Source organism: Mustela erminea, chromosome 19, assembly GCF_009829155.1.
Source record: "Mustela erminea isolate mMusErm1 chromosome 19, mMusErm1.Pri, whole genome shotgun sequence".
Classification (NCBI taxonomy): Eukaryota; Metazoa; Chordata; class Mammalia; order Carnivora; family Mustelidae; genus Mustela; species Mustela erminea.
The window spans coordinates 53966773-53981645 of record NC_045632.1 but is presented as its reverse complement, the minus strand read 5'-3'; the positions used below and the strand labels follow the sequence as shown (position 1 = coordinate 53981645).

Sequence of the window (14873 nt, the reverse complement as noted above, 5' to 3'; positions counted from 1 at the left end):
TAGTGAGGAGGACAGTAGCCCAGTTTCTAGGACTGGTATAAAGACTCATTCATTCAGCAAATGCGTGTTTAGCATCTATCATATGCCAGGCGTTGCTTTCAGAAAAGGCTCAAGGAAGGTACCCAAAATAGGAGAATATAGGGCACCTGGGTGGCTCAGTCAGTTAAGCGGCTGTCTTCGGCTTGGGTCGTGATTCCCGGGTCCTGCAATCAAACCCCACATGGAGGTGGGGTCCCTACTCAGCAGAGAGCCTGCTTCTCCCTCTGCCTGCTGCTCCCCCTGCTTGTGCTTGCTTTCTCCCACTGCCCCATGTCAAATACATAACTAAAATCTTGAAAAAAATAGAATATAGTTGCCAGTTGTATAGCCCTTACTCTGCAAGTATAAACTCATTTAATCCTCCTACAGGCCCTATGTGCTGTGGTGCCGACTCTCCCCCATGCTGAGGGGGCACAGAGAAGCAAAACAATTTGCAGAGGGTCACACAGCCAGTGCATGGGTGGTGCAGACCAGAGCCGTGTTCATGCCCACCACGTTCTATTTCTCACCCCTGTGGACCCAGCTCCTGCTGTGTCCCTTCATCACAGCCCTGACCCCGGACACCCTTCCACTTCCCATCAACCTGCCCAGGCATGACCGCGATCCCTCCTAAGGTGTCCCCTTTCCTTTGTCGCAGGTGCTGGCCAGAGTCTAGCCTGTGATGGCCTCAATGTCACCATGCACTGCGGCTCAGGGGAGGTCATCCGGATCCAGGACGCCTTCTACGGGCGCCACACCCCGCATTACTGCACCCAGGGTGCTACAGGCCCCTTGGAGGAGGAATGCAACTGGGCCAGCGTCAAGGACGAAGTGGCAGGTAGGACCCAAGGACAGCTCTGGCTATGGAGGAAGGGCAGTTCCTGGTGTCCCATCCTCAGCAAAAGGGTCTGGAAGGCTTGAACAAGCTTCATATCTGGGCCTCCAACATTAGGAAAATAGGCCAGTCTCTGCCCGTAGCACCATACAGGGAAGCAAGGAAGCCGTGGCTCACCTCCTCACGGGACAGCAAACCCACCTGGATGGGCGAAGGGGGCATTTTGCTCCCCACTCCACTTGCACGCAAGAAACATTACTTTTATAAAATTTTAAAACTTTCTAAGTACCCCAAACATATATCATATGTATTATATACAAATATTTCAGTGAACTCGCACAGATTCACTACTCTTCGTTGTTAAATCTTAACATTATGCCATATTTGCTTAACGTCCCCTCACTACAATAGTGAGTATGGCTTTAAATTTGCTCTTATCCACGTTGATACATATACCAGTTTATTCGTTTAGTCTGTTGTATAACTATACCATAATGTGTCTCTTTCTCTGTTGAGAGCTGAATGGGTTGTGTCTTAATCCTTGCTATTATGAATAATGCTGAAACACACATTCCTGGGGGTATCTCTTGTTCATATGGGAAGGGTTCTGCATGGCCTTGTTTTTCTAAATTAGATTAAATCTTCCTCTGAGCTACACTTGCCTGGTGATAAGGGCTCAGTTTCAGAGATGATGGGGGTTCCCTGCACCCTCCTGGGGGGTGGTGCAAAGTTCTCAGAAACTCTACTGTCCAGACACAGGGGCCTGCCTACTCTCTGCTGTGGTTAGTAGTGTCGGACCTGCAAGGTGCTAGGAAGGCAAGTGGTCTGTTGCTTCTGGGCCAAGTAAGGACACAGCAGTCTATGCCCAAGCTGAAAGCTCTGGGGCCCCAGGCTGGATCTCAACACATGGGCTTCTCAGCAGTTTGCTGAAGGGCTCTGCCTCTACCCAAAGGCCCTGTGAAGCTTCAGGGTAGAATGCCCTGTACTCCCAGAACTTGGCAAGTAGCCTCGTCCTCGGTTTGGGGAAGCCTGCCGTGTCTCCCTCTCCACGTCTGGTCCACATCATCCCTGGACCCTTAGAGCACATAGCGGGGGAAGGAAATGCTGAAATCTGCCACCTGGCTCCCACCCACTCTCCTCGTTGCTCTCACATTCCTAAGGCTGTGGCCCCTCTTGAGAGGGAAAGGCCTGGGCTGAACGGGCTGAAGGGTGTGCCTCCCTCATGGAGGCCTCAGGGGGACTCAGTGAGCTATTTAAGCAAAGGCCCAGAAGCAAGTTCCCAAACCTTGCAGCCATACCCCAGAGAGCACCTTGGAGAGGAGCCCTGCATCCTTCTGGGAAGGGTCAGAGGAACAGAGCTGGGCAGGATCCCAAGGGAATCTGTTCGTATCTAAGTACCATGCTCACTCATTCATTGTCAGGTGGCCAATAAACATTCGTTGAGCCCAACATTGTGCCAGGCTGTGCTCTGTGGATAAAGGGAGGAATCAAACAGTCTATTTTTCAAAGAGCTCGCAATCTAATGGGGAGACAGATATGGATACAAGCAATTACCTAATACTGTGCTCAATGCCACAAAGAAGGGAGCAAAGGTGCTATGTATTTACTCATGCAAAACTTATTTTGCATCTGCTATGTGCTGGGTACTGTTCTGTGCACTGGAGTAGAGATACAGCAGTGAACAAAAACAAAGCAAAACATTCCCTCTCTCTTGGAGACTGTAGTCTAGGGCTGTGGATGCACAAAGTAAGGGCACGGAACTCTGACTAAGGAGTATATCAAGCTAGGTCCCATTAGGAAAACAGAAACCATGCCAGGCCTTTCAGCAGAGGAAATTCAATGCAGGGAACATATTACCCAGCATGGAAGTGCTGAGAAATCCAACAGGGGATAATGATACCACCCCAAGATTAGCAGCAATGGATAGCCACTGCTACTCCTATGGGCCAGAGGGATGGCTGGAGGGGATGGACTTACCAAAACTGGAAGTCGGGGCCCTCCAGCCACTGCTAGAATCATGGTGGAGGCTGAGGACCACGAGGTGGAGGCGAGGACCACGTGGGAGGACCTGTCCAGAGACAGCTGCAGTCAGAGAGAGGATGAAAAGACAGGATGAAAAGCATTATGCATGAAAAAAGAAAGAAAGAGAGAGAGGGAGGAAGGAAGGAAGGAAGGAAGGAAGGAAAGGGAAGGGAAGGGAAGGGAAGGGAAAAGAAAAAAGAAAAACACTGCCCTCTTATGTATTCCCATCTGGGATAGGCAGAGGTATGGCCCCCGAGATTTGCTACCCTAATCCCTGGAACTCTAGGTATGATGAGATATCATGGCAAAGGGACTTTGCAGATGCATTTATGATTCCTAATCTGGATTATTCACGTGGGCACAATCTAACCACATGATCCCTTAAAAGCCAAGAAGTTTCTCTGGCTTCTAGAGAGAAGAAGGGGCTAATGGAGAAATCAGAGTTCAAGTGTGAGACAGATCCTATAGTACACTGCTGACTGGGAGATAAGAGAGGGCCACACACAAGGACCAGGGAATGGCCTCTAGGAGCTAAGGGGGTTCCCAGCTGACACCCAGCACAGAAGTGGGAGCTCAGTCCTACAACCAGGTAGCACCTGCCTGTCCTCTTCCTAGGCTTCTCTGTAGGCATGTAACTCATCTGCCTGGGCAGGAGGGAGAGGTGTTGGGATGACCTGAAGTTTCTGGCCTGGGCTCCCCATGCTTCTGCTTTTTGTGGGCACCTGGACAGGATTCCTGATCTTTCCCCTCTTTGCCAGTTCTCAAAACGTAAGTTCCCACGTTAGGCCATCTGACTGGATGCTACTGGATCGGTGGTTCTGAAAGTGGGTGCCTGGGCCAGCAACATCAGCATCACCTGAGAGCTTATTAGAAAAGTAAATTCTTACACAGCCTCCCCCCTTCTGACTCAGAAGCACTGGGTGTAGGATCTGGAAATCTGTGCCAACCAGAGCCCTCCAGGAGATGCTGGTGTATCATAAGATTTGAGAACCCCTGTGCTAGACCCCTGAGCTGCTTGAGGGCAAGAATCCTACCTCTCTCTCCACCTAGTACCTAGGTCACTGTCTGGTCTTCCGTGGATGCTTGCAGATATTTCTTGGGCGGATGGTGGGTGAATGAATGAATGAATGAATGAGAGGTCATTCATCTCTGTCTGAACCTGTCCCTTTTTGTCTTTCACACTGTTCCTGCTCCTGCTGGGATTCGGGCACTTCCCAGGCCAGTGCCAGGGGCTGCAAGTATGCCAGGTGGCAGCAGATGGGACCTACTTTGGAGACCTGTGCCCCACCCAGGGAAGCTACCTGTGGGTGCGGTACCAGTGCCAGGAAGGTGAGTCCTCAGCAAGAAACAAGGAATTCCCTTGTTTCTACACCAGGTCCAGCCCCACTTGGAGCAGAGGGAGGAGCCTCCCATGGGAGCCGATCTGTGTGCTAAGAGACTTCCTGACTCACACCTGATTCCCTGCAGCTGAACTCCCTGAAGTGGCCTAGTGTCATGGGGTAAAGAGTTTGAGGCTATTGTTGCAGAAATGAGCTGTCAAGCCAGAAATAAAAAATGTATAATTTTTAATTCCCAGGACCCTTCCAATGAAATATCATGGGCGACCCAATAAACATGTCAGACAAAACCAGTATTGCATGACTGAAAGAAGTTAAAAGAGGTCTCGCTGCCACACCCCATGCCCACTCAACCGCCACCCTGCCCGTAGGCTGCATTTTAGAACACACAGGGACTTTTAAAAACTACAAATTTCGAAAGCCATAAAAATAGCCCGTATTACTACACTTTATAAAAGTTTTATAAATCAAGAAAAAAGAATTTCTCCCTTCAATTCTACAATCCTACTCTCCTTAAGGAAACCACCCTTAAATGTTTAGTTTAGAGTAAGTTCTTCTCTGCTTTTTAAACTGTTTTCATAGACGTGACTGTGTATGAATATATATACATAAAATGTAATCATGTTAAATATATTAGTTTATAGCTCAACATTTTTTTTTTACTTCATAATATATTCTGGATGTCCTTCCCAGCCACAACCTTATTCTTTTAATGGCTGCGCAGTATCCCATCGTAGGACTGTGTCAGAATTCATTGGACCGGTCCCCTGCTGATGGACATTCAGGTTGCTTCTGATTTTTGCTGTTAAGTGTCACTCTGTAGCGCTCATTCTTGTGCATTTATCTTGACATGTGCCTGGTCATTTTTAGAGGCGAGATCCCTAGTAGAGGAAATGCTGGGTCCTAGGGTATATGCTTTTTAAATGTTAATCGAGATTGCAAATTACACTCCAAAACGGCTGCACTGATTTACATTCCCACTCAAAGCGTACATGAGTACCACTTTCCCCTACGCCATTGTCCAGGGAATTAGTCACAACAGCACCAACAGAAAGGAGAGAGCGTAAGTGATGGTGCAGGGAGCTCTGAAGGGAAGAAGTGACTCAGGGAATGCTGGGGTCCCCAAGGGCCATCCAAGAGAGCAGGGTCCGTGGGTGTAGGAGGGAGGACCGCAAAGAGATGAGGAGAGGACAGGTTTCACCAGCAACATCAGTTTGCTAGGCATGCTTAGGTGGAGTAAGAGCAGAATGTCTTCATTCTATTTTCTGGGAAGAAGAGGCCATGGGGTTTGGCAGTGGTTTCCATTTGGTGGTTTTGCTAATGGACAAAGGGTGCCCTTTGGAGGTCTGCCAGTTGCAGTGTGACTGTCATTGGACCAATGTGTTGCTTTGGCTAGTAGGTATATTAGGTCTAGAGACCTTGGAGCAGATTTCCTGCCCCAACTTTGATTTCATATATCCTGCCCCTTTGTGAACCAGTGAGTTCTGATCACAGTGTTTCTGATTTGTAAAAGGAGAGACTTTATCCAGCATTCCCCTATCCCGTGCCCCCCACCACAGTGCCCAGGAGGGCCTAGCAACAGTCCAAGTTTCCTCAGACAGCTGTGAATCAGGACAGCAACAACTTTCTGAGCAGCTCAGGGAAGTTCTTTTCGTTTACATTCAGCTCCTTCTATCTCTTCCTTCCTCGTTAGTGCTTGGAAACTGAAAGATTATGCTGCACAATTAGCCCAGGCCTGTATGAAACCCTGGCGAACTCTACCTCACTCCCCATCCTCCAAGCTAACTTTGAAAGCTCAGTTTTATAAAATTTAATGTGCACTAAATGGCTTACAATGAATCATTAGCCACCTTAGCCCAGTCAATTTTCCTAAAGGTGCTTGGCCTTTTGTCTTTTTAAACATGATAAAATACATTTAGACAATCAATAGAATCCTGGTTAAATAAATTAGGGTACATTGTGCAGCCATTACAAAGAACAAGGCAGCTCTAACTGAATTCATTCAAAACAATCTCCAAGATATACTAAGTGAAAAAAAAATGGAGGGTGTCAAATAGTGAATATACATCATGCACCATCTGTATAAATAGGAAAGCATGGATGTGCTTGGGGGGAATGTGTAGATATCCCGAAAGCGACCCTGGATACTGGCAACAGTGATTGCCTCTGTGTGTGTGGGGAGAATATGCTGAAGAATGGAAGGCAGGGTTTCTTTTCATTCTGAACCCTTTACACATTTCAAATTTTGTAACTTGGTCACCTATTACCTACGAATTCAAAACAAAATTCAAAAGAACTTTAAAAAGTAAAAATAAAATTAAGAAACCTTTGAAAGCCCCACCTAATGATGAAGGACAAGTGGATAGGAGAGAGTAGGTTTTAAATAGAAGCATGCAATTTTTATTTCTGATGGCACACAGCATTTCCCTTTTTGATCTGCAGGCCTCCAGCTGATGGTGTCCAATGAGAGTTTCATCTTTGACAATGTCACCATCTCCCTGACATGGCTTCTCTCTCCCTTCATTGGAAACCTGTCATGTATAATCAGTACAGGAGATGGCCACACTTTCGATCCCTACTACCCACTCAGGTAAGAGGAATCTGAGACTTAAGTAGGGCTGTATCAGTCAGTTTCTGCTGTATAACAAAACATCCCAAACTTAGTAGCTTACAGTATTATTTCTCTGGCTTCTTTGGATAAGCTAAGTGGCTTTGCTTATCTGAGCCAGTTCACCCTGGGGGTGGATGTCCTCACAATTCCTCACTTGCATGTCTGGTGATTAGCTCAATGTTGGTTATGGGTGTGTGTTTCTCATCACACAACAGGCTAGCTTAGCCTCACTGGCATGGTGTCTGAAGGTTTCTAGCAGCAAGTAAGAACAAGGCCTCATATGCAAGCATCTTTCAAATCTCTACTTGTGTCACGTTTTCTAATGTCTCATTGGCCAAAGCAAGTTCCATGGCCAAGCCCAGGTTCAACAGATGGAGAAACAGACTCCACCTGTTGATGGAGGGAATGGCACAGCCACAACACCAAGGGGCATACATTCAAGAAGGGGAGGAAGTGGCACTCACAGGTTTTCTCATGATGGAGGCCACATGCACAGTCACGAAGAGCTGGGTCCTTTTGGCTTGGTTCTGGGTAGATTCTCTCCCAAGTGACCATCCAAAGAGTCGGTAATGAGGTGAAGAAGCTCACCTGGGTGTGGGAATGTTTTCTGTTGGCAAGAATGATAAAAAAATAGTAGCAACATTAAAAACAGTCCAGCCAAGCAACTTTCACATATAATCTCACATATAATCTCATTTCACCCTCACTGCAATCCTATCCAATGGAATAGCCACCTGCCACATGCACTATTGAATAGTTGAAATGTGGCAGGTCTTAAGATACACTGTAGGGACGCCTGAGTGGCTCAGTTGGTTAAGCAGCTGCCTTCGGCTCAGGTCATGATCCCAGCGTCCTGGGATCGAGTCCCACATCGGGCTTCTTGCTCCGCAGGGAGCCTGCTTCTCCCTCTGACTCTGCCTTCCACTCTGTCTGCCTGTGCTCGTTCTCTCTCTGACAAATAAATAAATAAAATCTTTAAAAAAAAAAAAAGATACACTGTAACTGTTTAATACATGCAGGATTTTGGAGATTTAGTTCCCTCCATCTAAACTCCCATAAAAATGTAAAATATCTAATTTTTACGTGGGTTGCATGTTGGAATGAAAGTATTTTAGATATATTGGGTTAAAGAAAATAAATTATTAAACTTAATTTTACCGATTCTTACTTATTCAATGTGGCTATCAGAACATACACACCTACACAGTAACACAGCTCACACTGTTTTTCTATTGGATAGCGCTGAGCTAGGTAATCATTAACTTGTTTTTACAGACAAAGCCACTAAGGCTCAGAGGGGTAAAGCAGCACTGCCCAAGCCATGCAGCTAGTGAGTGGCAGCATAGTGGTGCAAGACAGGACTGTCGGGCATCAAAGCTGAGGCCCTGAAGCCCCCCCAAGATGGATTACACAGCATGGGGGCACCAGGGCCTGAAGGGACTGTGCTCTGAATCCTCTAGGGGAGCAGAGCCTCCCCAGCCTGGTAAGAGGCTGAATCGAGTTCATAACATTTCAAAGTCTTACCTGGGCCTGGGGTAAGCTCTTTTCTGCTCTGCTGGGTGCCTGAGAATGTTCCAGAATTTTCAGATGCTCATTGGGTTTGGCGGCTCCTTCCAGGGGTCCTGAGTTCAACATGAATCCCCAGGGAAATCCTGAAGGCCCTAACTCCACAACGTCTGCAGCTCTACCTTGTGGAGCTAGAGGTTCTGAATCCATCCCTGTGCATGCTCTGCTTGCAGGAAGCCCTGGGTGGGGCGGGTCCAAGAGGGGCCAGCTCTATCCGTGGCCCAAATCTGTCCCACTGAGTGCCAGTTTCAAACTCAACAGTCCTCTGTGGTCTCAGGCATCCTTCTGTGCCATCAAAATAAAATGCCTTCTCCAGAAGGTTCTAATGCCAGCAAGACAATCCCTGGTCTTGGGTTTCTATTTCCTTCCCTGTTGCATTTACATTGATGACTGCCTTGATTGTTTCCTGGAGTGAAATGAGAAATTACATGTGAAGATACTCTGGGGAAGAAAATGTTTAAGTGACATAAATGCCCATGGCCTTGTTCTGCAGGTTTCTTCCTGCTTGCTACCATTTCATTGGTAAAACAACAAATGCTCAGCTACACAATCTTCCAGCCCCCAAATTTTAAACAACTTGCTTTTGGCATTAGTCAAAATTGACTGTCAGTAGCTCTCTAAGACCTTTAGTTAAACAAGGACATTCCAGTAATGAGCAAACAGTAGCGAAAAACTGGAGAAAATGGGACAAAATGCTAGTATTTGTCAACTCTGGATGGTGAGGCGAAGGGTGTTTTTATCTTGTTCTCTGGATTCTCTGTGGTTTTTTGATAATTGAAGAGAAACAGTAATCAGTGTTTTACATTTGCAGTCCCTCTCGGCATTAGCTTGAAGCCAAAGTCACTGAAATTTTCTTTCCGAAAGAAATAGATGGTGACAGCATCTGCCATCACGCCTCTCAAATAACCCAATTTCATTTATTTTAAAAACTTGTTGGACTTTGAAACTACCTGGCCACCACCTTCTATAATTTTTGTTAAATTTGGGAGATGTATTTCTGATGCTTTTTTAGCATGAGCAGCCTCAGCTAGAATTTTAGGAATGGCATGAAGTTTAAGTACACAGAAGTCACATAACTTGTGTGACCATCACTGTGGTTTTCTCTCATGTGTTTGTACAGAACCCTGCTTCTGCTTAACTCCTTGTTAAGCTAAAACCTAAATCAGACGAGCTCTGTTGTAGACAGCATGAACTGACTGGGGAGAATCCAATCTCAAATAGAAACAGTGTAATAAAAGTCTAAGAATTTCTCTTTTAGAAGCTCCTTTTCACCATGCATTTCCCATGTCTTGTGTTCATTTGAACCTAAGGCTGTTTTGCTTTACTGTTTGTTGTGGAAAACTGTCTTTGTTTCTGAAATTTATTATGCACCTTATGGAACAATTTGTGAAGGTGAAAGTTGTCCTTGTCCAGTGTTGGGTAACTTAGCGCCACCTACTGACATATTCAGAGATTGTCGTCATTTTGGGGTCTATTTAGAGCTGCCTCTGCGCACAGTTGAGTCTGCAGGGGAGACTTCCCGGAAATCGGTAATTCTCAATACAACATGAAACGTAGAGTGACCTAGATGTACACAGAATGTTGGGAGGCTCAGAGGAATTATGTGGAGGGTGAAGTGATGGTCACAAAGGACTGAAGTCTTTTGGGGGAACCAGGCAGGACCAGAGGAGGTACAGCAAGGGAGGTCATGGATGTGAAGGGGTTGAGGTCCCCTCACGGAACTTAGAGCCCCGTAGTACAACAGGATTTCAGAGGTGTGTGGGGAAAAATGAAAGACAATGCTGGAGAACTCAAAAGGGGTCTGCTGATGAACAGCCTTGCTGCCAGCCAGTTTAGAGAAATTGTTTTTGGAGAATATGTAGGTTGGGTACCAGGAAACTGATTTGTGGCACAGGTTTCCTGGGGGGCACCTGGATGGAGAAGGGGCAGAAGTTGGACTAGGATACACTAGCAACACAGGCCCCTCTAAAACCCATAGAGAACTCTAGAGCTAGGACCTGACTTGATTGAGGCAAGAGAGTGGAACATTTGTATTCTGGCCCTGGGCAGCCATTGAAGGCAAGATGGCATTTTGTGGGAGCCAGCTCCCTTTAGCTAAGGGGAATTCCTGGAGATGGATTCAGCTGTGAGCCCTCCAGCACTAACAGGCCAAAGTGCTGGGGGGATGCAGACCTCGGTCTCGGAGGACAGGCTCTCGGTGACGTGCATCCACTACAGAGGATATATAAGAATCTTTAGGCATTCAGGTACATGATCTGTGATTATTAATATTATTGCAAATATTGCTAATATCACTTGGTAATTTAAGGACTAAATGGGACTAAAAAGAAGAAAAGAACCGGCACAGAGTTGATTCTCAGAAATGAACAACTGTGGCCATTATATTCACATTACATAGAAGTAGACACTACCTTTATTTCTAAGAGGCTAAGTGGCATAAATGTCATCCTATTATTAAAAAAAAAATACAATATTTGAGTCCATTACATGCCAGGTACTTACTCAGCCATGGTCTCATGTAAACCCTAGAATGACCCATCCGGGAATGGCTCTCGCCTTCTTATATGGACAAGGGCACTGAGACATTAGGTTATGCAGGTGACCAATGGAGCTCTGGAGACCTCACTTCCAGCTTCTGACCCTCTCCACTCCACCACACTGCCTGATCTGTCCACGAAGCTGGCTAGCAACTTGTGAGTGACATGAACAAAATGACACAGACCTTGGTATTCATAACAATTGGACGTTATGAGCAAAGATAAAAAATACGAGCTATCTTCTCCATTTTCTTTCTAAAAGCCACATCCCATTAATGTCAACTACTAAGCAGCATGTACAAATCAGTGAGTGGCAGTATCTTAAAGTAATTTTTAAACTTTTTATTGAAGCATAGATACATGCAAAAAAAATGCACACAAAGACACAGCTCAGTTAATTTTTACACAGTGAACACACCCATGTAACTAGCACTCAGATCAAGAAACAAAACAAGACCTGCCTCCCAGGAATCCTCCTCAGGCCCCTAGTAGTACTGATTCCTACCACTATCAATCAGTGCGACCCGTTTGAAGCTTCTATAAATGGAATCATAAAGTGTATTCTTTTTTGTGTCTGACATCTGTTCAACAATACCTTTTTGAGATTTGTCTATATTGTTTTGTGTAACCATTATTTTTTTTTCTCATTCTTATATAGCATTCCATTGTATGGACAGTCTTCATTTTACTTATCCATTCTAGTGTTGGCAGTCCTTTTGGGTGATTTCCCATTTGGCAATTACAAATTGCGCAGTTGTGAACATTTGAGCACGTGTCTTCTGGTGCACACATGTACATGTTTCTGTTGGGTTTGTACACAGGAGTGGAATTGCTGGCTCATAGCGTCGTAACAGAAATGTTTAGTTGTTGCCTCTGTTGCTTTGTACTCTGAGCATATCTTCTCTTTGTTGGCAGCAGTTTCTAAAACCACTTTGTTGTCTTTTCCCTTGGGTGAGCTCACTGGGAGACAAATTAGGAAAAATCCGTTTCTCTGCCTTTTAGTCCTGGGCAATTTCAGTTGGCAGCAGAGTTCAGAAAATGGAACGAGTTGCTTCTTCCAGGCAGATCCCTGAAAAACAGGCCAGATTTTGCTATTCAAAACCATCCTTCATATTTCTCTGAAGAGTCAGTGTTTTCTTGTTCTGAAATCTACATAGTCTGATATTAATAAAGCATTCTCCATCATTTTTTCATTAGTGTTTGCTGGTGTAGCTTCTATACTTGTACTTTTAACATATCTTTATCATCGTATTTAAAGTGGGCTTCTTGTAGACAGTCTTTGGTTGTGTCTTGGTTTTTTAAAATCCCATTTGGCACAATAATTGCTGTGTTTAGACTATTTATATGTAATTATTGATAAAGTTAGGTTTAGGTCTACTATATTTTGTTACTTGTTTTCTCTTTGCCCTTGTTTATTTTTCCCTCTGTTCCTCTCCTTTCTTGTCTTCTTTTGGAGTAATTGCATATTTTTAGTATTCCATTTTAACATATCTATTATTTGGTTCTCTTTATTAACTTTCTAGTGATTGCTTCAGGGACTACTATATATATATATATATCTAATCTTTCATTGTCCAAATGGAGTTAGTATTGACTTCAGTAAAATGTTGAAGCCTTACTGGCATATGGGTCCCATTGCCCACCCTCCTTTATAATTGTCCTATGTAGGACACTTACATACATCAAAAACCCTTTTCAACAGTCATACACATTTAAAGAACTTAAGGGAGAAAAGTAGCCTATTCATTTACCAAGGTAATTAACCATTACTTGTACTCTCCCTTCATTCCTGAAATTCCAAGTTCCCCTCTAATATTTCCCATCAGCTGTAAAAACTCCCTTAACCATTTCTTTTATAGCAGATTTTCTGACAACAAATCCTCTTAGAGGATTTCTTTATTCCTGAGAATGCCCTTATTTTGCTTCACTCCCTGGAGGACTTTTCTGCTGGATAAAGAATTAAGTGTTGAAAGTTCTTTTGTTTCGACACTTAAAGATGTTGCCACAGTCTTCTGACCACCATGGGTTTCTGAGGGGAAATCTACATTCATTCACATGTCTACATGTAATGTGCCATTTTTCCAGCAGTTTGATTTTTTGATTTATCTCAATAATCTTTAATTTTGGGCAGTTTGATAACTATATGTGTGGGGAAGGTTTTCTTTAACTTTTTTTCCTTTGGGGGGGTCTGAATCTTTAAATGTAGGGTTTTCCCAAATTGAGGAGGTTTTCACCATTATTTCCTCAGTATATTTTTCTACACCAATCTTTCTCTTCTCTTTGGTACGCCAATGACACAAATATTTTATCTTTTCATATTGTCACATGGATTGGTGATGCTCTGCTCATTTTAAACAATTCAATATTTTATTAATATTTAAATGTATTTAACATCTGTTCTTCAACTTGGATGCTTTCTCTTGCTCTATGTTCAAGTTCACCAACTTTCCTCTGTTGTCACTATTCAGCTATTGTAAGCATCTAGTAAAATTTTATTTCAAGTGTTGTGGTTTTCTAAAATTTTCATTTTTAAAAAAAAGTTTCTGTTTCTCTGCTCAGAATGTCTATCTTTCCATTCATTTAAAGAGGATTTACTTTTATGTCATGGAGCTTGGTTATGATGGTGGATTTCAAGTCTGTCTGATAATTTCCACCCCTGAGTCATCTACAGGCTGACATCTGTTATGTTTTCCCTTGAGACTGGATCAAATTTTACTCATTCTTTGTATATCAGGCAATTTTGGATTTTATTCTGGACATTTTGACAATAGGTTCTGAGACTCTGGATCCTGTTTAAATCCTCTGGAAAACGGCTTGTTGTTTGTTTTGTTTTAGCTGGCAGGACCCCTTGTTAGACTCAGACCACACTTCACGACTTGCCTTCTGTGAGCCGTGGTTCCCATGTCCATTCAGTTTCCAAAGCTGTTTGGGTCTGCCCCACACATGTGGCACTCCGGGTGGTGTTTATGTTGTAGTCTGACTTCAACAAAGCCTTGGCTGTGTGTCTTTGGGGCTGTTTTGCACCTGCATAATTTCTGGGTGAAGTCATGGTTTGTGCTGGGTTGTTCACAGAAGTGGGGGATCTCTCCTTTTCAGGGTTTCCCCCACAGTTTCCAGCTACCACAGGTCTTTCTCCATTGCTCCTCTGGCTAGAAAGATGGGTTTTCTCTTGGGGATTTTGTGTTTGTATCCCCTTAAGTAGTCAATGCAGCTCTGAGGGAGGATAGCCTAGTTCAGGGCCAAGAGAGAAACAAGAGAACACAAAACAGATATTTTCCCTGTGCTTTCAAGCTCATTGGGTCCCTTTCCCTGGTTCTCTGGCTAAACAGAGGGTTTTTCTCTTGAGGTTTTTGTTTTCTTCATCCATTGTGCAGTTTCATGATTCAGGCTACCCTATGGACAAAGCCAAGAGAGACAGGAGGTTAAAAAATACACAAAACAGGAAAATCCCATCTTTATGGATAATTCTTAAAGTTTTTACTTTCTTCCCCACCTGTCAGCTTTTGTTTACTTTTCAGTATCTTCGGGAAGTTTCTTTTTGAAATCTGCCCAGGGTTTTCATGGTAATAATCAATGGAAGAAATAGGCTGTGGTGGGCTTACACTGTGGTGGCCAGCACCAAAAGTCAGGTTGCTGTTTTCCATGCTTTTTCACAAATATGCTCATTTGCCAAATATTTCTCAGCATCCACTCTATTCTGGGCACTGTGTTGGTGTCAGATTTATAACTGAGAATTAGACAGACACTGTGTGGACAACCTTGCAGAAAGAATGAGAGTGACTGAGCAAGCGCACAAGGGATGAGTGTCACCCAGGAGAAGCAACGAAGCTGCAGCATTTCCTTCATAGGGAACCAAAGGAAGGTCTCCTTGAGGAGGCGATGTTTAAGCTGAGAACAGAAGGAACAGCGTGAGTGTGAGCAGACATGGGCAAGAGCTTTCCCAGCAA

General features: G+C 44.3%; 1 protein-coding gene and 1 long non-coding RNA gene across 21 annotated transcripts in view; one reads left to right on the top strand and one right to left on the bottom strand.

Moving 5' to 3' along the window:
- Positions 1–14873, bottom strand: part of LOC116579456 — a 127215-nt gene that overhangs the window by 17404 nt on the left and 94938 nt on the right. For 16 of the 20 annotated variants that reach the window (XR_004281271.1, XR_004281266.1, XR_004281270.1 and 13 more), the window contains 3 exons: positions 11522–14319; positions 8348–8795; positions 7288–7430 (listed from right to left, as the gene is read on the bottom strand). This is a non-coding gene — a long non-coding RNA (uncharacterized LOC116579456). Of the gene's footprint in view, positions 1–2830; positions 2936–7287; positions 7431–8347; positions 8796–11253; positions 14320–14873 lie in introns of those variants that run through there. The other 4 variants (XR_004281265.1, XR_004281279.1, XR_004281280.1 and 1 more) reach the window with 4 other exon arrangements.
- PKD1L2 (polycystin 1 like 2) overlaps positions 1–14873 on the top strand; it is a 91273-nt gene that overhangs the window by 4912 nt on the left and 71488 nt on the right. The window contains 3 exon segments of the mRNA XM_032324872.1: positions 677–856; positions 4094–4204; positions 6655–6802. Coding sequence (XP_032180763.1) covers positions 677–856; positions 4094–4204; positions 6655–6802 — 439 coding nt within the window.